Genomic DNA, 25,841 nt, shown 5'->3' with positions numbered 1-25,841 from the left:
AAATTTTGCTTTTTTTTTCCAAAAATTTTGAAATTTCTCAAAATTTGCAAAATTTTGTGTAAGAGTTTAATTTTGCGAAGCGGTACGTTGCTAGCTTCAAGTGAAATACGCCGCCACATGAATTTATTTCATTTCAGCTAATAGGCTAACGTTTCAAGCCAGATGCTATGCAAATCGCTTCTCCTTATCAATGGTTTACAATTGCTATTTCAAGTAAATCTTTACTTTTTTTTTTTTTAGAGTTGATACATTGAACTCTGCCATCTCTCTTTCGTGATTTAATGATTAATAAGACATAATATGAGTGAACGGTTTCTATCGTCAGCCATCTAAGGCAGTCTGTTTCAAAAATCGAATCAATTTCCCTAACAAAGTTTGGAAGCACTTGAAGATTCCCAAACATGTTTTTCATTTAGATTTAATCTTTGGAATTTGTTACTCTTTAACGAAAACAATAACTGACCACGACTGGCATTCTAGGTAAATATAAAATTCTGATCTGCTTCGGCAATGTGACTCTGAACGAAAAATCTGATGGACGGGAAGGGGTAATCATTCGGCAAAGAATTGATATCGTTTCGGCAAGGAATTGATATGTGGTGACACCTCTGGATGTACTTTTTTGATATTTTTTAATATATTAATATTTTTTTCACGCTTCCATACAGATTTTACTTCATTCTTCGACATTATATGCAAATCCCAAAACTAAATTAAGCAAAACAGAGATTTTGTCAAACTCGAATTTCTAGTAGACATGCTAATAGCTCTTGTATATATTAAAATAGGAACATTGTTGAATAAATGTGCTAATTTTTCCTTACATTTTGTTGAAGTATACCAATTGTTAAATTCAAGCACACCATGCTATCCTCCATACTTCGTAATTGTGATTAAAAAACTCTGTGTAGAATCAAATTCTAGAAAAATCTTCAAATCTTCAACGAAAAAGTCACGTTAGATCATCCATTAAAAAATGAGGAATCCTTAAATCAAATGCTAGGAAAAATAGCTTTTTTCTAACCTTCTGAATTCAACAAAAATTTTTGAGTGAAGGGAATGGAACATGTGAAAGAAGCAATGTCAACGCACTGCTTCTCAATGGTAAATTGTATTGCAATAGTGGAACACTGACTTATAATAAGCAAGGGAAAGGATTGGGATGGAAACAAAATATTATTTCGGGAATAAAATATTCCGCATAAGTCTACTTAGGAATCCAAAACAGAATTTGAAATTCGTTATTGGTTTTGAAGCTGATATTCGATACGAAATACTATTTGTTATATATCAGCTGATGCTTTGATAATACTAGTAACAGAATCAAATTCCCAACAAAATTCAATCCTCTGGCATTAAGACGAAAACATTTTTAGGATGGGTCAGGAAGGGAAGACTGGGAATATGCTCAATTTCCGGATCACCTATCCCAGGCAGTTCTTGCTAGATTGGAAAAAGCAGGCAGAATAACGTCTGAAAAAGTAAAACTATTACATTGAAGATGAATCTGGGAACGTTCTGTTTGATTTTCATCCTTTTTTGTTTCACTCTCAAGTTGATTACAATACCGCTGTTACTGTTGTTATTCATCATTCGAATCTGTCTAATTCGACAAAATTTACATTGAAAATGAATTAAGATTTTTTCGTGCTCGTTGTCGGTGAAATCTCATTTGGAAACTAATAAAAACCTAGCATATGCTCCTTGCAGTATTGTAACACTGAGTGTTAATTATGAGCATGGTGACACAAGAGACATTCTTAATTCTAGGTCTACGACAACACAGTATCACTTTTCTACGAGCACGAAAATCCAAAACCCCCAAACCGTCCACTACAGTGGGCTATCTTTCATAATCTATTCATTTCCATTGCTTACTCGGTCAGGTACTCCTTCACTTGCATATTAATACATATGTTAAAAAAGATATCCTTTCATTATCTTGTTGTAGGCTTTTACCTTTCATTTTACTTTCTCACTCCTCGATATCATCAACGAGATGAATTTTTGGAATTTATTTTAACCTTCCAGCCTTTAAATTTTAATAACAAATAAATATGCCTTCAGAATCCGAAGACCAATGCGGATGAATACAGAAGACTCTCTCGCTTTCTCATGCTTTGCCAATCCTTTGACGGAAGATTATCAAATTTCTCTAAGATACTGGAAAGTAATATTAAGAAGAGTAAGAGATGTCATATTCCCAACATGCGGAATTTCTTTCAAGTCCCTTGGCAGCCTAATATTCGATTTGACAATCATTTTCTCGTCATTTTAATTTGATAGTCTTTTTTTTTTCTAGATGTCACAAAAATTCATCCTATTATGAAGTTATTCGCCGACCCTTCCGCACGTTCCCTCCTTCAATTCACTCTCATATCCGATCTTATTAACGAGGATGGGTCACCACTAAATTATTGTCCACTGCAGAAAGTGGGTTATGATTCTTGAATAAATACTGACCACATGTGACATAAAGATCTGCGTGAAGAAATAATCAGGATAAAGGAAAAATTACTACTGATACTGCGGTAGTGATACTGACAACATCTGTGACAAAGAGTAATTAGCAAAAAGAACAGGACTCGGCACATCATTACCAACGAGATATAAAGCCCGTAATGCAGATGGATTGAACAAATAAAAAAGGAACGCGGTACTCTAAACAGCAAAATCTATTCAAATGAACATGGAAGTAGTTCGAATCTTCAAAACTATAATGATTTCGTGAACATATTACTAACAACCAGAATAACAAAGAGGGAACATAAACAGGTTGTTTCATGAACTGCTTCTTACCGCAAAAGAAAAAGCATTGTGTAGATATCGCACAATGCCTATTAATAGGCTGATTGGCTCTAATAATAGGGATGGCCGGAAATGTTATGCAACGAAGCGCAAAAGGAGAGTACGTATCAAACCATGGAATTTTCTCATCGCTTATCAACTCTAGGCAGGGAGTTCGATCACTGAAGAACTGATAAAAAAGCTATCAATTATCTCCGGGTTTTAGGTATTTTATGAAAGAGTTTGAAATTCCCGAAGTTTTGTAAAACCTGAAAAAGGATACTTTGAAAATAAAATCACGCGAAAGTTACAGTTATGTGGCGTGGTCCCTCACTTTCCCGAAAAAAAAGATTGAATAGTCGAGTTAAAGAGAAGAAAAGGTCGTCGACCCTTTATTACACCACAGTTCTCTTCTCTATCGTTGTGTGTATATAATTTATAGGAATATTTTACTACTCAGATCGTTGTCGTCGTCATTGCCGTTCCAGTGAGAGTGCCCAATATAATGGGAAGGGAAGGATTTCCGCCATCTCCGATCACATCAGTTATAGAAGGCAGTTTCTGTGCCCTTTCTTCCCCACCAAAATAGACTTCTCGACTTTTTAACAAATCCTCTGAAAGATAAAACAGCCTTCTCTTTCTTTCAAGATCTTTCATTGATAAAGTAATGCGAGAAAAGGGAATTGACATGACAATGGATTTCAAGCAGCAAATGTGGCGCTCATAGTGATTCCCTCGATAATGTACAAGACTATGATTGGCTGAGAGGAGGGAGGTTTTATGATTCCCCGTCCACTAAACACAATTTTCAATAAAATGAAAACGAAACTCGAACTGCTGATTCAATACATTCCCTTCTCTGCTTAAATTCACAGCATAAAGATATTGAGGTGATGGACTGAAAGGCACATTTATGTATTGGTAAGCATTAATGACAAAGCAGAAAAGATAGTACAAAACAAAGAATAGAAACATTTCAACAAATGATACGATCCCTCAAAATCAATACGCTTATAGCAAGTGGCATATCTAACGGAAAGAAAAATGGAATTAGGAGTGCCCGCCCCGTTCATCCGAGAGGGATGCGAGGTTGTCTGAAAGCAGAAAGCATACATACAAATGATTTTGATGAACAGCTGGCGGATTGAATGTACGTGCGTTTCCAACAAGGTAAATAGATACTGTCTGGATAAATCGTTTAACGACAGTAGCTGGAAAGGACTAAGATAGACTGAGAAGGCTCCTTTATTTAGAAAAGAGTAAGATGCAGCTTCCTTGACGAGAGTGACACGAAAATTCAAATCTGCTTTAAGAATGCTCATTCGACAAATTTCCGAAACGACTGCAATGGTACATTTCTCTTTTATTCCCGCTTTAAAATGTGACAGTCGCCTTCCAAGATTTTTACTCTTGCCAACTAAACCAAACTCAAGGCGGGTGTCATTTCCGTGTATTGATCCGCAGAAAGGCAATATTTCACTTTGCAGCTACCAGAAATTGTAAAGTGTTGTTGTGAAGAAAGTGCTGAGGATAAGCAGGAGGAGAAATCCGGGCTTTTCCTATCGACCCGAGGGGGACCAACCTCTACATAAAACAAATACCCCAACAATTAAGGATTTATGATGGCAGGGAAGGGGGCAAGAGAACCAGAAAGAGGATTATCGATGAAGATCCTTTTAAAGTCTGAAATGAAAAGTACTTCCGGGTAAGCGCTACGGAATGATCTAGCTATTTTGCGGAAAGCTTCGAACAACCGCTTTCAAAATCCCAACCGAACACAGTCAGATTCATACGGAAAAATGAATACGCTTTAAGTGGAACATGGTGGATAAAGACAGGAGGCTTTTCATTACGATACTCCATGAAGGTATGTGCAGGACTTCCAGGATGTTTTAAAAATATGCATGATGGGTCAGAGGGCGTGGAAATACGTCGTGTTATATTCTTGGTAGTAATTTCAAAAAAATTCGTTAATTCGTACAAAAATATACTTCGGTGAATTGTGATACTGGTGTAGAAAGAGTTGTACCGTACCAGGAAACTAGAAAGCAGTGCGGTTCTCGAACATCTATCGATTACTAGCTACATCAATTGAAATCTAAAGAAGCATTGTAGGAACCACTTCATTGTGGAGAAGGCATCAGCCTTCAAGAAGACAGCATGAAATGTTTAAACTTACAATCCATCTACTACTGTCTCTCTTACGTCGTTCATTTACAACAGAACGAGCTCTTTCTCTTTATTCTTCTATTTCTTTTCAAAATTTCTCTTCAATTCCAAAAATTCCATCATGGCGGAAAATATTGACTGTAGCTAATGACATAAACACCAAAGCTTTGAGTGACCTTGACAGTTCCTGCTCACACATACAATCTAATCTATGTTTTGACCCAAGCAGAGAGCACATCTCGGTCATTATAGGCCTTGCACTACAAGCCCAGTTATTTGAGGGCTATTCGAGGGACTATGTGGCCGCTCCGAAGTGAAGGCCTTTCCTCCCGCTCATTCAACAGTTTACATGCGTAAGACTAAGACTACTGCCAACTTTTCAAGTTTCCTAAGGGAAGACGCACACAACACAGACAGACACGTACACACACACACACACACCTGTACATACACACACATATATACACACGCATATATATATACACACACACATATATACACACCCACAGCACACACACACACACACACAAATATAGACATATATATGCGTATACACATTCACATACACATACACACACATACGATTACAGATCTCGGAGGAGGAAACAGACGAGCAGACGGGCAGAGAATATAGAATGGAGGGGTGTTTAATATGAACGATCGATTAGATGCTGTTGTGTTGAAGACGACCATGTGCAATATGCGAGCCCTAAAAATGACAGGCAGGGACACGTGCGTGCACACACGTGTATTGACACATATGGACATACTTAATAGGATGATTGGTTCATTATAAATGATTATAAAAAAAAAAATGATTATATTCATTATATTCAAAATGATTATATTCATTATATTTAAATGATTACATTCATTATAAATGAATAGCATATTTGTTGAATTTATGAAACAGTCCCTGTTGGACACATAACATACGAAAAAACATATTGATTAGGTTAGAGTAAGGAGTGTGTGTCATATAGGATAAAGATGCGTACGTTTGGTATGACGTATTGATGGGGTAGGACTTGTCCGTCTGTCTGTCTGCCTGTTTATCTGTCTAAATACTCTCTCTTCATGATTGTTATAATTAGCACTTATTGGACGAGCATTGGACAGTTTTTCTACATTGAATGTTTTTATATATTTGTTAGCCAAGCTTCTTTGCCCTTTCAGCAGATTTACCAATGGCCAAGCCCGAGAAGTGTCACTGTCAAGATGGGGTCGTTTCTTTGTGAGCATTTTTCATGAGGAGTGTATGTACTGTTTTAAAAAACTTTCAAAGGGAAATTTTTGGAAGTATTTCTTTAGGATGGAGTAGCTTTATTTGTTAACACCAAGCCAAAAGTGTTTACCAGTAGTGACCAGTTGGGGCTAATCTAATAGTGGTTTTCTCACTTATTCCCTGACAAAGAGTCCATGAAATCTGGTCTAGAGCTTTGCCTTATTTGGTCTAGACTTGTCAGGCATTTAATATCCTAAATAAATTTGGGGGAAAAAGTACATCGGTAGAATTACATGAAATATGCTCATTTTCCCTTTGATAGGGGACATCACTGGAGATTACCAATGACTAATCATTTCTCCTTTAACCGTTTGAACTCATACCATCACGTGATCTGATATCGAACGAAAGGTTGGTTCTTTTCCTCGTTGCCGTTCTTCAATTTTATCCATGGAAAGTACGACAAAAGACTCTCCCCTCTCAAAATTCGAACACTTCCCCCCCATATACCTCACCTACGTTCTTCTCTATGTCTTGTCTGTCTCTGCTTTCACATACATATGTATCCGTAACTTTCAGACTCCTCATCATTTTTGTCTCAAAGCAAGTCTGCCATCCATTTTGCTAATGATATGGTCCCCGTCCCTGCATTGTTTCCACCGACGCCAACATCATTTTCACCCGTTGAGATATTACTATACGGTCCCCACGAATTGCATTATTTTCTCTTTGTCCCCCTGTCCTGCACTCTCTATCTTTCTCATTAATATTGCTATTTGCTGGTTGATTAGCTGGATGTCAGACGAGCAGAGGAATCGTTCTTTCTGATGCGCGTGGCAGATATTTCTGCGCCACGCATTTCTAATAAAATTTTCAACGAATTTCATGCATGCACATCTTGTATCCGTGCATTCATGCTGAATGCACGACACATCTTGCACTCGTGCATTCAGCATGAATGTAAGATGTACAGAGTGGCTAGGTGGAATGTTGGCAACAGATGACTCATTCCTAGAAGCAGTTAAAATGGAAAAGCTGCAATAATGCAACATTTCCAGAGAAAAGTGGGCTGAGATCCATCCGACGTGGTAATAAGTGTATGCAGCGGAAGTTGTCGCATAAATACGTGCACGTGAAGTAGGAGTAAAGGTTGCGTGTACAGAAACAAGTAAGGTGGGAGCAAGGTATGTGCATGTTTTGTGGAGAATTAATAAAGTAGCTTGGAGAAATATGAGCAAAACACTCTGCAATCAAGTAGTGTAGTGCATCGTCTTGCATATTTTTGATCACTGATTGCCCGCGTGCTTTACCCTCATGTGAAGAGTGCAGAGGTGGTGCAACGGGAAGATGTAGTGGATGCACTGTGCACATCGTCATCATTACTGCTTACAGTTTTCCACGGAACGTTTGATTGGAGTGTTATGCGATCCTTTGATAATAATGATGAAATAAGCGCTTAAGACCAGTTAATTATTTGGTGATAAGGTGACGCGTGGGTGTTGGCAAATCATACTATAAGGCTGCTTGCTTTTTTCAAAACTTCGAGTTCCATGACGAGAAAGACAAGGCTTTCAGTAGGCATGCCTTCTTTCTTGCCTGACCTTTGCTTGCAGTGTGGGTGTGTTCGTGTCTGCATGTATCTAGCAGTGTTCTGTTCTTGGTCTGATTCCTTGATTTGAGTGAGCAGATCGCAAGTTATTTCACAACTTTCAGGATGGCTAGAGAGCCGAAGTCTTCGTCCTAAAACCTTGGCAATGAAGCCGCTTAGGTCAGATACTGCCTTAGTATTTCATTCTGTTAAAAGTAGTCAAATGCCGTATTCTCACCATCAGGCGTAGACCGTCACTTACCTGTTCAACTTTTCCGTTTATCTTATTAAAGGGTGATACTTTAAGTGACCCTGGAAGATCAGACATGAGAAATTCAGATAAATTAAAGCATTTCTGGATAAGATCTATTTTGACCTGGGTCACATGCTGTGCATGTTGGCAATGAGCATCAGTTTTTCGGATGTCTTATGACAGTCTGCTGATCGGGGATTGAAACTGAGGGTTGAATGAAACTTTCTCTTCATTATTTTATTTATAAAAGTTAATGGTGTTTGTCAATTGTCAGCGACCCAAATACATAGAAGTTTGATTGGATGTAATAGTTCATTTAGCTGGTTATCTCAAGCATTCGTCATTTGTTCCCTGGTTGGTAATTTCATTTTATTGGTTCACTGTGTGTAATACCAAGGCACCTCACTACTAGAATTGTTCGACATTTGCGTAAAATTTTAGTTACAGAGAGTTCGTGTAATTGTACAATCAAGTGTACCAATTGATAGCAGTGGTATCTCGACCATTGTGTTTTCCAGTGCACTATCGCAAATCATGTGAAAGCTGTAACGATTCCGTCCGGTCGAACGTTACCCTTCACATTGTCCTTACTTTAACTTTACAGTTCCTTTGAAGCGTTTTAATTTACTTGCAAAGGAAATTAGAACTTTAACCAGTAAAGTACTAGGACTCTTAGTTTTGTGGTAGAAGGATATAAAAACGGCAGAGTATTGGGAAGTTCACGTTTTATGACTAGAAACGCACTAGTCCTTTCAAATAATATTGCTTGAAGTGTCTACTGAAAATCCACTTGAAATTGAAGAACTGACACTGAGGATCCTAAGAAGCATCTTAAAAATTAGACAAGACATCACGTAATTTGTTCTTCACCTCGTCTGCTTGGCTCAGTGTTGATGTGGGCAAAGAAGTCAGTGACTCATCCCTGCGTCGGAGTGCATATAAAAATATAGATGTGAGCTCTGACAGACGTGAACGTTTGCAGCAATTATGGTTTTATTTTAAATTGTATATTACGAATGAAACAAATCCAGTTCACGGCCTTGAAACAGCTTTACGTTTGTTGTTGCATGTTAATCAAAGTATTGAACTATCGATCCAATATGAGCACTCATAGTGATCAAACAGAAAGTGATAAGTGAAATAAATAAAAGTGACGTAAGTGAAGTCCATGTATCTGCGGGTATTGCCGTCGCCGGCATTTGTCATTAATTTTAAACTTTCGCTACACGATTGCCAGAAAAAGGGGCTCCTCTCTTACTCTCCTCTACATGATCCTCTCCTCTCTCCTCAGTCATCATCCGTTGCTCTCACTGCAACTACTATTACTATTCCTGCGCTGTTGCAAGAATTGGAAATGAGGGGCCGTCACATCTTATTCTCATAAATCATGAATTGAAAGGATTTCGAACTGTCTCCTCTCGTCTTTTCTCTCGGGTATAGTGCATTCGAAAAGTTAGCTAACAGTTGCATACTGTTATTCGTCTGCATATGACACTCAAATTCGTGGAGAGGTTATCATTCCTTCATCTTCATTGGATTTTCTCGACTGAATTTCCTCGATAAAAACAAATTTCTTCGTTTATTCCTGGTAAATTTTGCGACACGTGAAGTCGAAAATTAAAAATAAGCCTAATGATGACTGCATCATTTAACTGGCTTTTGCGTAAAGGCTGTAATAGAATTAGGATAGCCTAAGTCTGTTTTATTGTATTTTGCAAAAGGAAATTTCAGTGGATGGTATCACTGTTGTCATTATCTGGTACCATTGGACTAAGTCTAACTACTGCCACGAAATCCCGCATCTGGAATTCTTTTTTGCGTAACCTTGTAAACGATTATTGAAAGGTGTTTTTATTGCATTAGCTTTGATCTATGCCCATTTTTTATCTTCCCGTAGATTTACTAGCACTTTTCCCTGAAACCTATATTCCTTAAACCGCGATAATGGTGTTTCATTGCAGGAAAATTATCGAAGTTTATTTTGAAGTGGAAAATTATTCATAATCATTACAGCACCTGAAAGGTTCAATCAGTTTTATGGAGAATATAAATTTCTAAATCGTCTGGAAACTGGGACTCAATAATTCTCGGATTTTAGGGACGTGTGTTTTGTAATTTTCGAAAATGAGTGTTTTTAAATTTTTACTGACTTTATAGCCAGCATATTCAACCAGTAGTTGGCGAGGAATCTAGTATTAGACTGAATCTCTTCTCATGTAATGAAAGTCTTGCGACCTAGAACTTTCCATGATGAGATCATTCACATTTATAGTATACATCTAATAAGAAAGAAACCCGCGTGGTCTACTGTGATGTCCAGATAAAACTGGGCTGGTCGCCGGAGATTTGGAGTTGCATATATGGTGGTAAGATTTTAGTTATATAAAAGTAGTCTTAGATTTTCCGATGTTTGGAACAAATTATTTTTAAAGAATAGGACAAATGGCATTCTTGCTTGGGAAATGATGAAGAAGAGGGAACAGGGTGACAGCTGGCAAGTGTCACGAAAGCAGTTTGTGGGAGACGAAGTGGATGGAACATTTTTCATCGTCATTAATTTTTTTATTCGTTTCAAGGTCGTTTTGAACAAATAGTGGAGGGGTAGTTTCCAACTTTTCTTTTTTGTGAAGGGAAAATTGTTAGCTGTTACTGTTCCACAATTGTAATTATTTCAGGAATTGGGAAAAGGTTAAATTTCCTGAAGGAGGGGAACTTTGAATTTCAATTAAATACTGTGACAGCAAATTTGTTTTAGCTTAGTTCGCGAGAACATTGCTGAAGGGATGATGTTATAAAATGAGGGCATTGATAAATGTTTGGGTAGGATTGATGTAGCCCACGACATTATATTCCTTCACAATGTGAATTTCAGTGTTGGGTATGTTCGAGGGTCCGCTGCTTTGTTTGATGGTATCACCACAAATGATGTATCTGTTTAATATTTTTCAAACGAATGTTTTTTTGATTTAGCGAGTATTTAGGTTGTTATGTAGTCATTGAACTGATAAGAAATATGATGTCCTTACAATTGCGATCTAGTGTGATTATCGCTGGTGATTGTATTGTTATCCTTTGTAATACAATGTTTTTTCTTCAATTCTCGTGATTTAGGTTATGTAGTTATTGGTAGTATGCCTTTGCACAGAACACTCCGGTTAGGTTTTAGATCAGCATTTCTAGTGACCTAATTTACACCTCCTGAACTAAATCAGATTTTATATTCATTGAGCTGGTTCCCCTCATCCACTGGTGAATATTATGTTTTCATTAATGTATGCATCGCGATTTACCTATCTAAATTTCTGAAACTCATGTTTTATCAAATTTCGGAAAAAGATTTCAGGAATTTGCATAAACAAGGTGAATCGTAGCGACAGACGAGCTAAGCAATTGTTGCTGCACAAAAGACATCTTCCCTTGGTAAAACCGTATTTTACCCGTAAATTGTCGTTGGTTATTGCTGGCTGTTGCTGTGCTGCTGCAATCCTAGGCATTCCTTGTGGTGCACGCTGGCATGCACCATCCGTGCACGACAATCTTCCCGGGGTTGTCTTTTCTTGGCGTATCGTTACCCTATTTTGCTGATTTTAATTTGTTTCAATTTCTGAGGTTACTACGACCGGTGTCACTGTTGGGAGATGACATTTACTAGTGACGACGTCAATTTTATCATCTACAGATATCTACATGAGTCGGGTTCGTTTGTGTTTGTCTTTTGTCAATCATAAAACTTCAATGAGTCAAGCCCCTCGGTAAACAGTAGTTAGTTTGGATTGATTTTATCGAAATGAGCTCTTAGGATTATATTCCTATCCGTTAGGAGATTGCGAAGCGTTAAATAATGAATGATAATAATATACAGTCTGTAAAAAATGAGTGGATTGATGGTGTCTAAAACACGGGACAAAAATGTTGTGCAATCTACAATATTGGTAGCGATTATCAGTCTGTGATTGTGCGTATACCGTTAAATATTCACGCGTTATCTTGGTAGTAGGATGTCGATTCTTGTTTGTTACAAACCGTAGATTAAGTAGTTATAGCTTTGGGTATTTAGCTGAGTTTAAGTATCATCAGGATACCTAACAATTTCACAGATGTTCTCAGATTCTTTATTTCATAATCTTTAATAATCCTTTTAAAAACTTCCCGATTTTTGAAACCTAATCGTGAGTTTCTCTTCAAACATCTTTGTATTCTAAATATTAATGTGTTTAGAAAAGATTTCATTTTACTAAATTATCAAGGAGTAGCAATTGTGAATAAAATTTTTGTAGCGGTATAATTTTCTAAATGCAGGTTTTGTGCATACGGCTTACACATTTGCCAATGAATCGCGTGTTCTCGAGTCCGGAGCTGCGGGTAACGATGTGCCCATGGGTGCATTAATTAATATTATACAGGTTTCCTTTTGTTATTTTAGATTTGCGTCCATCATTAAATTTTGTTTCTCAAATGTTTGTCGAAGGAGACTCGTAAGATAAGTTATGCATTGGGGATCCACATTATGAATTTTGGCAACAGTAATTTTCATGTATATTTTGTTTTTCTGTTAAAGACCAAATTCTGAACACTGCAGAAGGGTATTTATTACACGGAGGCTGAAGCATGTGCTGTGGCAAGCACGAGTGCCGCCGGTGAGCCACGAACTGAAAAAACGATGGTAGAAAATTTGTCCCTGCTTGAAGCAGGTAATTATTTCACTTCGAATATTTAAGGCACTATTTTATCGAAGAGTTGTTTTTTGAAGTGTTCAGTAAAATACTGTATTGGAACATCCGGAAGAGTAAATTTCGTCGTAAAAAAAACTGTCCATATAATGAAAAACTCATTCCTCCTCAGGAAAGATTTTTTGCTGAACACTCCAAAACTGTGAAATGTTTATAAAGGGATTAATTTGTGATTTGGTTCATCACTTAATCCCTATTTAAAAGCGAGTCATGTCCCGGTTGCAAAAGTGCTTTCTGCAAAAAGGAAGATGTTAGAATCTTAGTTAAAACTCTAGAGAGAATAAGGATTTATGATTTTATTGTCGAAAAGCTAACGATTCAAGATGTCAGTGCTATTCTACCGCAGAAATGCATTGGTTGATCTGACTCAACATCTATACATTTCAATAGTTTAATAAGTATTCCTAGTACTGGCAGTGGTACGGTGTTGCGAAACAAAGAATGAAATTGATTTAGCACTTCCTAAATTCTCTGATCAACTAGGGTTTTTTTATGTCCTTCAGTGGTTATCACATTAAAAGCAACTAAGTTACGAGATTAGCTCATATAAAAATTGTAGAAACACAGATTGTATGAAAACTTGGTGTGTTTCCAGTGTTAATTGTTGTGGCTAAATGTAATAACGTTAGCTTAAATAAAGCAGCAAGTATCACTATTTGTAATGGAGATGAGGAGCTACAAATATCATTCAAAGGAGAAGTGCCTGGAACAGAAAGTAAATCATGAGACGATTATTCTGTGCAAATAGTTATGGTTACCAGAACAAATAGTTACCGGAATATTCACTCCCAAAAGTTGCTAATAAATTTGACATAGAAGTCTGTAGAGAAAGGCATCATAAAGAGAAAATTTAAGGTATTCTGTTTACTATACTACTCACAGCTGAGGGTTTTAATCTTATGAAATTAGAACTGCGATATGAATCTCCGGCGTCTTTATCGGTTCTCTTAGATATGTTTTCGTGACAGGTAACACTAGATGGATTTTGGTGACGTTGTACGAAAAATGGAATATTCTATGCTGGATAAGTAGTTGGCGATAATTACTTATGTTGGATGAACTTGCGGCAAAAAAAAAAAAAACTTTATTTACGAAGTGGCGCTGGGAATCAGTAATGTTCTCACGTTCTTTGTGCTACGCGTTCGCATATTTTTAGTTCTAAATGAAGTGCCGAGTAATAAAATCAAGGAGAAGCAACAGGATAAGATGGGAATGTTGAATTCAGCCGTTAGGGATGATAGGCAGCAACAACAATTGAGAGATCGAGAAATGCGTGAAGCTCATGGTGAAAAGCAAAACTATTCGATTTCAAAGACGAAAGAGTTAAAGGTTTACAATTTGCGATTTATGGGATTTATTTTGTTCAAAATTGCTACGGTGGACTACAATGGATTGATTACCGTCTTTTTTTTGGACTTGGGATAAACTGTACGCAAGTAAGCTTCTAACATGGGACGAAGATCATGGGAATTGGAAGCTAGAACAAGAGAATGGCATGCAGTTGCGCTTAATCGGTTTCAGGTCGTCCCTTCAACGTCGACAACAATGTTACCTTTCGGTAGCATTGGCCAACCTTCCGGTGTAAGCGGTGGTAATGGTAGCGGTTCAAATTCAAGTGTTATGGGAGTACCTACGACCAGTACGTCAGGGTTATTACCCAACAATCACCAGCAGTTTCATCCTTCCACGGCTAGTATTACCGGACAGTCGACGGTGACCTTTCCGCATCACGGGAAGCAGTTTTTTCTGGAACGGGAAAGGGAGTCGCGAGATCGGTCACAAAATGGATTGATGGGCAAGGCTAAAGTTGCAGCTGCTGAATTTCGTGCTGCCCAGGCAAACAACGGGTATGTTTTTTTAAACAGTCTTGTGTTATTTTGAAGAACTTATGAATTAGTTGTAATTGTTGGCACCTAAATTCTTGGTTCGGGTGCACGTGATCAAGTAAAGTTACTGTATTCTTTTTTAACTGATTGCACTTGTGTCATTTCTTTGTAATGGAAAGCTCAACCGGCTTGACCAGGCACAACTACAACTTGATGTGGGTACTAAAGTGATTTTTTTTGGGGTCGAATATACTTTTGAGAAGTCATCAACTGTTGTAGTGTCTAACTCGAAGATTTAAGTATCTTCTTACAGGAATAGATCGCCAAAAAAATCACTTCCAGGAACCATATGTTTCTGTTAAGAATAGGTCTCTTACGCTTGCTTTTATCGAATCACGTCTGTGTAAATTTTTTAAATACACTTATCCGATTATATGATCTTGTGGTGATCATAAAACAGGAGTGGGTTCAACCGAAGTCTTATAATTTTTTTTAGCATAAAATTTTAAGTAAGAGAATGATTAAGCTTTTCGATCCTTTTCCTTGTGTAATTGCAAGACTTGAACTAGTCGTGCGTTTTATTGCGGTAGGATTTTTTTCTGAATCCAAACGATAACGATGATGCAAAATTTGCAGCGACTTCAATGGAACACCGATGGAGATTGATGGTTTAAAATCACGCGTGAACAATGGTAATGGTATTCTTTCAACTGCGCAGCTAGAAAATCGACCGTATGAAATTAGCAGGGATAAGGTGATTAAATAAATGCTCGCAATGGCTGCTTTTAGAAGAGGAAACAAAAAAGACGTTGCAGAGCAAAAGATTTAGTGAACTGTTGTACTATCCCTCTCCAAGTTTTATCTTTTCAGGATTTGTTTATTTAAGGTACGGTATCTGAAGGGACACGATAGCGAGGTATTCATTTGTACGTGGAATCCAAAAAATGATCTCATAGCTTCTGGGTAAACTTTGAAATTCTTCAGATTTAAGCGTTTAGTCCAATAGGAACCAAATGTGTAAATGTAGGCAGTGTCATACTCGTTTCCTCCCCGACATTCACTCATCTTTCGAGAAGACTGTCGTTTCAAGACCTTTTAGGTTTCAAGACCAGCTGACTTAATCGAATCTATTTAAGAGATGGCTACAAAAAAACGAGTGGACAGCCGTGCTATGTTAGGGCGGGTATTTTGTCCCAGTTGTGCCGAGAATCTTGGGTTAAGAAGCGCAAAACGCTCTTATTGTTTTGGTTGAATAGTAAAGATCTTAATCACAATAAAAATGATGCCAAGTAAAACGGACGTTTTGTGCAATTAGTAAGAACTAAATTTATGATGCTAGATATGTTATTTTTTGGCCGAAATACCATCCATTTTTCTTATTAATAAAGCATGATCGGCATTCAAAACTTTAATTGGGTACTGAGATTCATTTGAGTGCGGAGTAACATAGTACAGATATCATTTTACACCGTACTGGCTGGTGTAAACTTTAACATTGTAGGTCCGGTGATAGTACGGCACGTATATGGAATGTACATGGTTCAGAGCTAGCAACAACGTCATGCCAAGCTATCCATGATAATTCAATAGTGCTCAAACATTGTATGCAAAAAGATGACAAAAACCCTCCTACAAATAAGGACGTTACTTCTCTTGATTGGAATGTTCGTTAACATTTCTTTTCTTGGTGGATTTTTTCCGAATGTTGCATTCTGTGAAGTTCGTATTTGTCCGCCTGTGCATTTGTCGTCTGTGCCATTGTTTGAGTAGCATTAATCATTTCCTGACATGGCACGAAACAAGCCTTGATTGGGTTAGAACGTGTTTAGTTGAACTGACTTGTGACTTGATATGTTTTGGAATAAAAGAACTTTTTTGCGTAGTTTCCATGATACCAAGCGTTGCAGATTTGAGTTCTAGAGGCAGTATCTGTCTTTTACCAGCATGCACCCAAGTGCTATTCTGCTACTTCTGGTCATTTGGATATGCTAATATTTCAAAATTATCCTTAGTTGAAAGAAAGACAGCACCCAACTCTAATTTTAATTTAAAGTTATAGTTGGATGTTGTATTCGTGTAATTTATGTTAATTGGAAATGCTGTCTCTGGTTTCACAAATTTTATTTTTGGCTTCAGGAAGTTGACGGAAAAAAACTATTGTTTTGTTATTCCTAAAGGAACACTAAAACATTAAGGTCCTTAGGGAACACTCTTCCGACTTTTCCTTAAGAATCGAACCCTGGCAGAATATTTTTTGGAAAGTTTCTGTCACCGATAGATTCCTAAATTCAGATATCACATTTATATCGTCAATAAGAATGATTTCAGTTTTTTCACGATTCATATGTTCTGATATACTTCATCATTTTTCAGTGTACTGGTGATTTACTTGCAACTGGATGCTATGATGGTTATGCGCGCGTTTGGGCTACTGATGGTAGGTTATATATCCACTGTCATTTCATTGTGTTTATTGTCATTTTGATGAATAAAGGAATTCATATTTATCTCTTATTTTAGGAAGACTGCGTTATACGCTAGGAGCTCATAAAGGTCCAATTTTTGCACTGAAGTGGAACCAAAAAGGCGATAAGATTCTTAGTGCCGGAGTTGATAAGGTATATAATTTTTGTCTTTATTTTCACATATATAAGTTCCATTAATAAGTTTTGAAATTTATTTGATTAGTTAATTATCTTTATGGAAAATTTCTTTAGCAGAAATTTCAGACAACCATTGTTTGGGATCCACTTAAAGGTATACAAGTGCAAGTGTTTCAATTTCATAGCAGTTCGGCACTGGATGTTGATTGGATGTCAGATGATACATTTGCATCCTGTAGTACGGATATGTGCATCCATGTGTGCAAATTAGGTTGCGAGAAGCCGTTGAAAACATTCCAGGTAATCTTATTTCTCTAAATTCATTAGATTATTAGGTATTGTACTATGGAGGAAATGTGGGTGCTGTTATCCTCTTCAGATTGCATTTTTGTCTTGAATTTAGTTAATCCTTCATTTTCGCTAGTATTGTATCGTCTGGTAATTCACTGCCGAGTTGGTGGAGATTTTAAATTTTACTCAATAGATTTCATTATCAATTTTGTTATGCTAAAGAAAACTTCCGCTCCTGAAATGTGATTTAGGATACCCAAAATATAATTTTTCTACCGAGATTCCTGTTTTCCAGTTTAGAAGAAATTAGATCAAATCAAATACATTTTAGGGTCATACAAATGAAGTGAATGCGGTAAAGTACGACGTATATTCACGGCTTTTGGCTTCGTGCTCCGACGACATGACATTGAAGGTAAGTGTTTTTCGTCTGAAAAAAGTTTTCATGCAACAAAGCTGTAGAAATAACTACCTCTCTATTTGGGAAGGTATGCTTCAATTCAAATTTTATCCCAGGTATGGTCAATGAATTACGAAAATGTGGTACACAATTTAAAAGCACATGATAAGGAAATCTACACAATACGTTGGTCGCCAGTTGGTTATACACTTGCAAGGTAGTCTTTTGTTTTTGTAGCAATGAATAAGTTTTCAGAAAGTTTTGGTTATAGGACTCCAGTAAAAATGCTAAATTTTGAAATTCCTTTATGTCCATTTAAAATTTAATTGAAATCTAAGTTATATGCTGAAGAAGCTGTTAATTGCAGTGCATCTTTCGATCATACAGTTCGTTTGTGGGATATCGAACGGGGGATGTGTGTTCGAACGCTGACGAAGCACACGGAGCCAGTTTACTCTGTTGGTTTCTCGCCAGATGGAAAGTATATCGCATCCGGTTCATTCGATCGTTCTGTCTACATTTGGGATGTACAGGTTAAGACTTTTTCTTAGATTACGAAATACTTTGTGTTCCTATATTTTCTTCAGAATCCCTAAAAATCTAGATGTATTTCGAGTATCCTAAGTCACTTTTTATGCTGTTCAGGATTACAGTTATTCCGCTAGATCGATTAGTGAACTAGTTATTGAAAAACTTAATACCAGGGAGGGAAAAGAAATGTGAGATGATTCTCTGTGCTTTTACCCATTCTTTAAGCTTTCGTTTATTTCGTTATCGTTAATGAAAGCACATTTAATTCGTCGCTGAAAGCCTATTTTTGCTAATGCTAAAAGTCTGTTTCTATTGAGGAAGTTAAATCTGTTAAATTTTCAGTCAGGAAAATTAATTCAAAGCCATACGGGAAGTTTAAGTGATGGTGGAATCTTCGAAGTAGGTTGGAACTTTCGGGGCGACAAAGTTGGTGCATCAGCGAGTGACGGAACGGTTAGAGTTTTGGCAGTTAGACCAATGTCACTCGTTTTAATACTCCGCTTGTCTTTTTTGGGATTTGTTTTGTAAGCTTCCTTGGGATCTACTGTACTGAGTTGTTTTTTACTTAATTTAACTGATTTATGTTATCGCTTGTCAATTCACGTAACTTTTTCGAAGAAGGGGTAAATGTTTGCCGTTCAGGATCCATTATACGTCGTGCATTTTAGGTAATCATATTGGACGTACGACACATCAAGAATCGGTTGTTGTGAACTTTTTGATAGTTGTTAGCGGGGATCACAAATTCATCACTACTTAAGTTATTTGAACAGTTTACGATTTGTCGAAATGAGAGTTTTTCTTAAATTGTGTTATGGGCTTGGTTGTTAAAAGGAGAAGATATATTTCTGCCAGTTTTGTACAGGTTATTCAATTTATTAAATTTGATTATTTCTCATATTTTCCTTAGGTTTCGGTTGGAATTTGAGCTCATCTCTGTTGTTGAAGCAGGGGATATGCGCTGAACTTACTTTGTTTGTTAACACCTCTCTCTTTAGAATTTTCCAATTTTAATGTTTACTTTTGTTATTTATGAGTTTGATTATTAGTGAATAGGCAGATGGTCACGAATAGGAACTAGGAAATGAAAACATATGTCTAAGAACGACTAACTATCCCAGTCACTCTGCCATTTTAATTAAAGCCAGACGTGTTCCAACTGTTGCTTCAGTTCGTGGCCATAACGTCGTAAATTGCTAACAGTCTGCCTTTCAACTGTATTTCGTTCCTTTCTCAAATTTATATTGAAATATCGATTACTGAGCCTCGTCCTGTTCTTTTTTTGCGCTTGTTTTGTTTTGATGATTTATACGATATTTCTTTACTGTTTCGAACGGTGGGTTTTCCCTGTTTAATCAGCTTCAGTTTTTTATCGTTGCTGTATTTTCATAACTATGTTGACTGTTTTTTGCTCTTGTAGCTTTCATTTTATCAGGTAAGTTGTCGTTGGATCATGAAAAATTTTTTCCAACTGGCAACAGAGGAAGAAATAGTTCAGACTATGAATGTTGATGAAATGTTTGAATTTTGATGATTTTATGGGTTCAAGTTCAAATTTTGAGTGATCGTGAACTCTTTGATCCCCATGTTTTGTATTCAATTTACTCTTGTAGCACTACTGTCCGTCTTCGTCAGATAGGTTAAAGATGAAATTTATCCGAGGAAAAGTGAGTACTGGAAAATGGGAAATTTCTGGGAATTTTCCATAATTCCTGATGTGAGCCATAGTCATGATGCGCTTTTTTAAACTTTTTTGTTGTTTCATATCTTATTTTTCTACTGCAAGCTCGTCCTTCGTCTTATGAAATTGAACCAAATAAAGATACTGCATATCCGATCGAAGATGCTGTTCCAAAAAATTTTTAAGCGATCAGCAGATTTAGCTGTTTGGTGTTGGAATTAGCTCTTAATTTTTAGGAAATAAAATCAAATTTCAGTGAATGGATTGGATATAATGACGGAATAATGTGAACATAGGGTGGAGTGGAAGTGAGTCAACTTCATTGAGCACTGTGTTATTGATTATTGGGTCATACAGTTTTTGCAGAAAACTTGTGAGAATAATGGAATAGTTTGTTCGTGGTGTAGATCGGATCTTGAGAATTGTGTGAATGATTCAAATGGGGAAGCAAAGAATCGGAATGAGCATCGCTAAGGCGGTAACTTCTGCTGCAATAAGCTTGCCTCTCTGTCTTGTTAAGGTACAATGAGTCATTTTTACCCGACCTACATCTACCATATTGTAAGCAATTTTGTTTGTGGATTGAGATTTCGGGAGTTTTGAGGTTGAAACCTGGAAAGCAAGGAATTAAATGGGAGGGGAAGTGGTTTTAGAAGTTTGTTGTGCACTTCCATTCTCAGCCGCAAATTAAAGCAGTTTGCCTAGGAAAAAGTGAGTAAATGACAGGTAGCTCAATCTCTGTTTCATTTGATTTGTGTTCGTAACGCCTGTTCGACTGCAGGGGTAGGTTGTGTGGAGGGGAGTGGAGTGTACTTGACAATACTTCGTAATGGATGGGTAAGGAACAACAGCAGAAATGTACATCCTTTCCCAGTTTACAGACTTTGTAGCAAATATACAAAGGTATTCAACACCTATCCCACACTTACGGTAGTATCCCACAATACCGTGTCTCGACTCTTCTCTTAAGGCTTTCCCGGAGGATTGTCCTACTGAACTACCGTTTCTCATACATTAGTCCGTATATGTAAATGTACGTCTTGTAGTTTGAATTTCCAAAGATTTGTTTATAGTGCCGAACATAGTTGTTATGTCTCTTCTCAGTCATATCCATTTATCAATATGCGTCTCTTGATACATTCTTGCAACTTGTACCGTTCCCGTCATCTCCGCATTGATTCAAATGTAACTTGTGCATTGTTCATCAGTGTGTTATTAGCTTCTTTACCTTGCATTTTTAGAATGGTTCATTCGGGCTTAATAATGAAAACCGCACCTTCCTCTTGTTACCCTTCATATTCTACTATATGTCATTAGCTTTTTTTTGCAATCTTTTTTCTTTTTTATTTATTAATTATTTTAAATGCAAAGTTATCATTTCTCCAATATGATAGTACATTTGGATTTTAGAGCTCAATATGAGCAGATATATGGAGCTGTAATTAGGAATTATTCGTTAGAAAAATCAAACGAACTGTGTTCATTAAAATGCAAATTAATCGCGGCGCTGTTCAAAAATAAATCTCCTATCTGAAATGACGGAAAGTAGTTTTCATTGGCTTTGGCCTCTTAATCTGGGCTACCTGTTGGCTGGTTTCATTCTTGTTTCCGTTTTTGCGAGACAGCATTGACTGACCGGACAATCATTTATCCTTTATCTAGCTCACTAATTAACTTGATGGAAACTTCGATACTTCCAAAAGGTGTATGTTTACGTGTAAATCGATTTAATATGCTGTGGAAAGGAAAATCTGTAGCGTAATCGAATATTGAGCGTGGACAGTATTGGGAGGAAGGGAGGAAGGATTAATATGTAGTGGTGAGATTAATAAGCGTGATCGTTGAAGTAGTATCACATTACTTCATCCTAAATAAAATGTCAAAGCAAAGTGGATTGAACTATGTAAAAGACATCATTAACTTTTCACTTTTTTATTTCAGAGATGAGATGGATGATCGGGAATTGAAAGAATATATCATTGATAAACTGCATAATAGCTAGACAAGAGTATGTCTACTGATTTTAATGTCGTTGGTACTCTTTTCTCTCAGGTAATTGCCTTTTCCTACATAATTAATTCTTTTCATACATTTAAAATTATCATAGTTTAACTTGAACAGTTGTAGGTCTTTTGAAATTATCATAATTTTAAGTGATTATAGGCATAGTTCTTATATCATTATTTGATGAAGTTGTAGCAGTAAATTGGCGTTAACAGTTAGATAATTAAATACTGTGTAGAAAGATGAGCAGTACTACAGTTCGATAGCGAAAAAAAGTGTAACAAAATCTATAGTCATAAATGATATATTTTATAAAGGATATAAAAAATTTTCGATAAATTTCAATTGATGAGTTTTTGAAATTTGAACAGGTTGTTAGAAAATTTGTGACTTTCAAATTTTTTTTTCGTAAGTATTTGGAAATGAAAACAGAAAATGCGTAATGCGTATTCGATCTCGTAATGATGCATAATTTTCAGACTCCAACCAAGCAAAAGTGGAAGAATACAAAATATTGTCTGAATCAGAGGGCATCCTGCTTCGATATTAGTCCTGATGGTTCTTCGTTTTTGATCGGTGAAGTTAACGGTCAACTCGTAACCTTATGTATTTCGTGTGTCATTTCTTTGATGTTTACTAGTTATGATATACTACTTGACTTGTCCGTTATTTGACTGTATGAGATGTAATACGGAGTCTGTACCTCTTTCCTTACATGTAATTGAATGTTTGATCTATGAGATGTATGGAGGTTGTAGATGCTCGACAAAATTAGAAAAATATCTTCGTGTTTGCGGAATTAAAAAACGAAGGAAGCAACGATACTTATGCGCATAATAGGAGTTATTAAAACATACTGTGTCAGTTCCAGCTTTCCTTGTTGGATGATTAAAATTCTGATCAAGTCATCATCATGAAATAATCATTTTATCGGCTGAGTATTGAGGGATGGAGAACTGATGGTATCAGATTCGTGCGAACGGCACCGGTCCAGAATCATCGACATTGCATTCAATCCGACGGCCGACTTGATTGCTACCTGTTCTAATGAGAATAGAATTGAGCTGTCCTCATTTCGAGTAGATCTATCTAAATCAGGTCTAACTGAACCAATAGTTTTAACTTTAAAATGGTTTATTTTTACTTATATTCATTAATCTATTTTTCAATAAAGTAGGTCTTGCTATGGAATTCTAAATCTAAATCAGTGATAAGACAGATGGATACATGTAATCAATATTAGTAAAGTACAAACAAAGATCTCCATGTCATAAATGGTGATTTCTTGAAACGAATTAAAATAAATTTAGGAAATCGGAGGATTAGTATATCGACGAACGAACCGGTGAGGGCACTTACTTTTATGGAAGATTTAGCCAATCATTCCAATATCTTATTTTCTGGTACGGGTCGTCAAATTTGTATTACCGACTGCTCTTCGGGCACTACATTTCGTGTTCTGAAAGGTCATAAAGGTGAGTTATCTCAACTAGGAGGATATTTATAGCGATTTACACTGCTGGAACTTCATAGATAAGTATGCCAAGACTAATTAATTTCCAGTGCATCGAATTATAGTAAGAAAATTATGCAGGTACCATTAACTGTGGACGAATTTAATTAAGGAGAAGAGTCGCGGAAATGATTACTTTACAAACCATAGCTCACTCGCTTGATGGCTTTAATTAAATTGCAATATTCTAAAGATATTCTATTATGCAAACACTGCAAAAAATCTATGCAATAGCCTCTTGTGGTTGAGTGGACTGTGAAATAAAATTTAGATTAGAAGTGAAAGAAATTAAAATATGTTCTGGAATTGATGGATGAAGTTGATACTAAATCAATAGGAAGAGGATGTTTAGGTAAAATCGAAAAATATTTCTTTAAAATTCGAATTTATACATTAGGTATGGTAACAGCACTTTGCACATGGGGTGGTTGTCTGTTTGCCAGCTCATCAACCGATAAAACGATCCGTATCTGGGATACGCGTGTCACTGAAGCTGTCAGAATATTTGATCCACTTACAAAACCTGGAGGTATGTTTTATGTTTCTATGATATGCTTTCGTTATCTCTACTTCGGAAGATAAGGCGGTGCAAATCGTATCATAGTTCCCACTTCCTTTGTCTATTTCCCACGCCTTCATTAAATTCTTTGCTGAAGTATTGAAGTTGTTACCGTTTTTACTGATATCTAAGTTAGATAGATCTCGTTCTAATCTATTGAATCTCCGTATACTAGAATTGTAATATGAAATGGTCTCAAAGATCAAGTTAAAGATGTTTTCTCTAATCCTTATTTTTGTCAAAAAAGAACTTTACACCAGTCTGTATGATAAATATGGATAGAACTTCATGTAAATCATAAATTTATTGTGTTATTAAGTCATAAAAACAAGTGATGATTTGTTAATTTCAAACAGTGGGTGCTTTTCACGTGGATGGCAACGGTCGAATTTTGGTACGTGGTGATGGAAACGGTGAAGCGCATGTATTTGATACATCATCAACTAAGAAAATTATAACCAAGCGGATTTCCAAAGGACCAATTTCATGCCTTCGTATTGCCAACTCACAACGGTTTATGGCTGTTGCTGATGAAAAGAGGTCATTAATCGCTGAAAGTCAAGTCAAGTTCAAATGAAATTTGAGAATATTGGTCTTTCATGTTACCCAATTATTGTTTTTAAATTAAATTTTTTTAAACTTAACTGTAATTCATAAGGGTTTTTTTTTCTCCCCCTTTCCTATCTTTTCTTATCAACTTCCGACTAAATTAATCATATTTGTTTTTTTTTTCGCTTCTTATTCTATTTATTCTATTTAAAGTCAATTTCAGAATCAATCTCTGTGATCTACGCGATGTATTTCAAATGCCTGAGTCATCATGTGTTACAAAATGCACTAGAAGATGCATTGTTCTCAAGTTTGTTAACACCAGTTAATACTTTTAACATAGATAAAGAAATCACAATCATGCCAATTGATTTCTATTCCGAATTTAATTGTTTGAAGCATTACCCGAAGAGTATGTTCATCAACTTTAAGCATGCAAATTTAGATGGCATCCTATGAAACCGTCATTCGCAACGCTAGATAACGAAAGTGCCTTGAATTTGTGGCAGTTGGGACAGGAAAAATCTTGTACAATGGGCGAGTAAGTTCAAACACCGACCTTAACAGTGCTTAATGTTTGAGCAAAAGATCATTATTGTTCATATTCGAAGACAACGGATATGGACTTCATGTTTTGAGCAGTGAAATTTCATTCATTACTATGTTATGTACTGCGATTTAATTGATACAACTTATTATGTCGTTACAAAGTGAAATATATGTGATTGGATTATACATCACTTGTTATATATCAGTGAAAAAATACCAGTGAAAAGATACGTAGTAAGTTCTAGAAAGAACGTTTTTGTGGCAATATAGAGATGAAATTAGCAGAAGTTTAATTAATGCTTAAGCAACCAAAGAATACCAACAATTTCCTTACATATCGGACAATTAGATGCATGGTTGTGTACTGAGTTATATGTATGATAGCAGCTTTGATTATAAATTATTCTAAAAGTTTTTTTTTTTTTTTTTGCAACAAATGTCTTGTTTTATAAATTATCTTCATGACCTGTAAAATGTCGATGTTATTTCGAAACGGACGAAAAAGAAGTTAAATCAATGAATAAGTTGTGACAGATGACAAAAATATAAAAGCAAAAGTTATTTGTAATTAACAAAGTATAGC

At 36.3% G+C, this 25,841-nt stretch overlaps 8 protein-coding genes across 8 annotated transcripts; 6 read left to right on the top strand and 2 right to left on the bottom strand.

Annotated features, from left to right (window-relative positions):
* Positions 1-1,059: 1,059 nt before the first annotated feature.
* LOAG_03970 (hypothetical protein) lies at positions 1,060-3,376 on the top strand (the record flags this gene model as incomplete). The annotated part of the gene is made up of 7 exons (XM_003139507.1): positions 1,060-1,104; positions 1,377-1,481; positions 1,771-1,881; positions 2,068-2,185; positions 2,303-2,437; positions 2,869-2,960; positions 3,230-3,376. 7 exons carry the CDS (start codon positions 1,060-1,062, stop codon positions 3,374-3,376), a joined length of 753 nt encoding a protein of 250 aa, XP_003139555.1.
* Positions 3,377-4,608: 1,232 nt separating this feature from the next.
* Positions 4,609-5,273, top strand: LOAG_03969 (hypothetical protein; the record flags this gene model as incomplete). The annotated part of the gene is made up of 2 exons (XM_003139506.1): positions 4,609-4,654; positions 4,903-5,273. The coding sequence occupies 2 exons, from the start codon at positions 4,609-4,611 to the stop codon at positions 5,271-5,273; spliced, it is 417 nt and encodes a 138-aa protein (XP_003139554.1).
* A 330-nt stretch (positions 5,274-5,603) lies between these two features.
* On the bottom strand, positions 5,604-6,198 carry LOAG_03968 (hypothetical protein; the record flags this gene model as incomplete). The annotated part of the gene is made up of 2 exons (XM_003139505.1): positions 5,604-5,665; positions 5,955-6,198. 2 exons carry the CDS (start codon positions 6,196-6,198, stop codon positions 5,604-5,606), a joined length of 306 nt encoding a protein of 101 aa, XP_003139553.1.
* A 607-nt stretch (positions 6,199-6,805) lies between these two features.
* LOAG_03967 (hypothetical protein) lies at positions 6,806-7,558 on the bottom strand (the record flags this gene model as incomplete). The annotated part of the gene is made up of 3 exons (XM_003139504.1): positions 6,806-6,972; positions 7,077-7,192; positions 7,425-7,558. The coding sequence occupies 3 exons, from the start codon at positions 7,556-7,558 to the stop codon at positions 6,806-6,808; spliced, it is 417 nt and encodes a 138-aa protein (XP_003139552.1).
* Positions 7,559-10,484: 2,926 nt separating this feature from the next.
* LOAG_03966 (hypothetical protein) lies at positions 10,485-11,607 on the top strand (the record flags this gene model as incomplete). The annotated part of the gene is made up of 3 exons (XM_003139503.1): positions 10,485-10,534; positions 10,895-10,932; positions 11,366-11,607. 3 exons carry the CDS (start codon positions 10,485-10,487, stop codon positions 11,605-11,607), a joined length of 330 nt encoding a protein of 109 aa, XP_003139551.1.
* A 53-nt stretch (positions 11,608-11,660) lies between these two features.
* LOAG_03965 (TBL1X protein) lies at positions 11,661-19,116 on the top strand (the record flags this gene model as incomplete). Its single annotated transcript, XM_020446466.1, has 16 exons — positions 11,661-11,718; positions 12,322-12,425; positions 12,602-12,713; positions 13,909-14,081; positions 14,274-14,599; positions 15,215-15,332; positions 15,465-15,541; positions 16,080-16,242; positions 16,952-17,015; positions 17,099-17,196; positions 17,308-17,481; positions 17,804-17,887; positions 17,989-18,089; positions 18,240-18,405; positions 18,746-18,856; positions 19,072-19,116. 16 exons carry the CDS (start codon positions 11,661-11,663, stop codon positions 19,114-19,116), a joined length of 1,974 nt encoding a protein of 657 aa, XP_020303197.1.
* A 2,978-nt stretch (positions 19,117-22,094) lies between these two features.
* Positions 22,095-22,762, top strand: LOAG_17961 (hypothetical protein; the record flags this gene model as incomplete). Its single annotated transcript, XM_020450628.1, has 2 exons — positions 22,095-22,136; positions 22,568-22,762. The coding sequence occupies 2 exons, from the start codon at positions 22,095-22,097 to the stop codon at positions 22,760-22,762; spliced, it is 237 nt and encodes a 78-aa protein (XP_020305665.1).
* Positions 22,763-23,047: 285 nt separating this feature from the next.
* Positions 23,048-25,254, top strand: LOAG_17960 (hypothetical protein; the record flags this gene model as incomplete). Its single annotated transcript, XM_003139501.2, has 6 exons — positions 23,048-23,186; positions 23,399-23,563; positions 23,999-24,130; positions 24,517-24,700; positions 24,933-25,019; positions 25,155-25,254. The coding sequence occupies 6 exons, from the start codon at positions 23,048-23,050 to the stop codon at positions 25,252-25,254; spliced, it is 807 nt and encodes a 268-aa protein (XP_003139549.2).
* Positions 25,255-25,841: the final 587 nt, after the last annotated feature.

The sequence above is a fragment of the Loa loa genome (assembly GCF_000183805.2).
Source record: "Loa loa unplaced genomic scaffold supercont3.162, whole genome shotgun sequence".
NCBI classification, from domain to species: Eukaryota; Metazoa; Nematoda; class Chromadorea; order Rhabditida; family Onchocercidae; genus Loa; species Loa loa.
The sequence above is the reverse complement of the archived record's forward strand: the minus strand, read 5'-3'. Positions and strand labels throughout refer to the sequence as shown.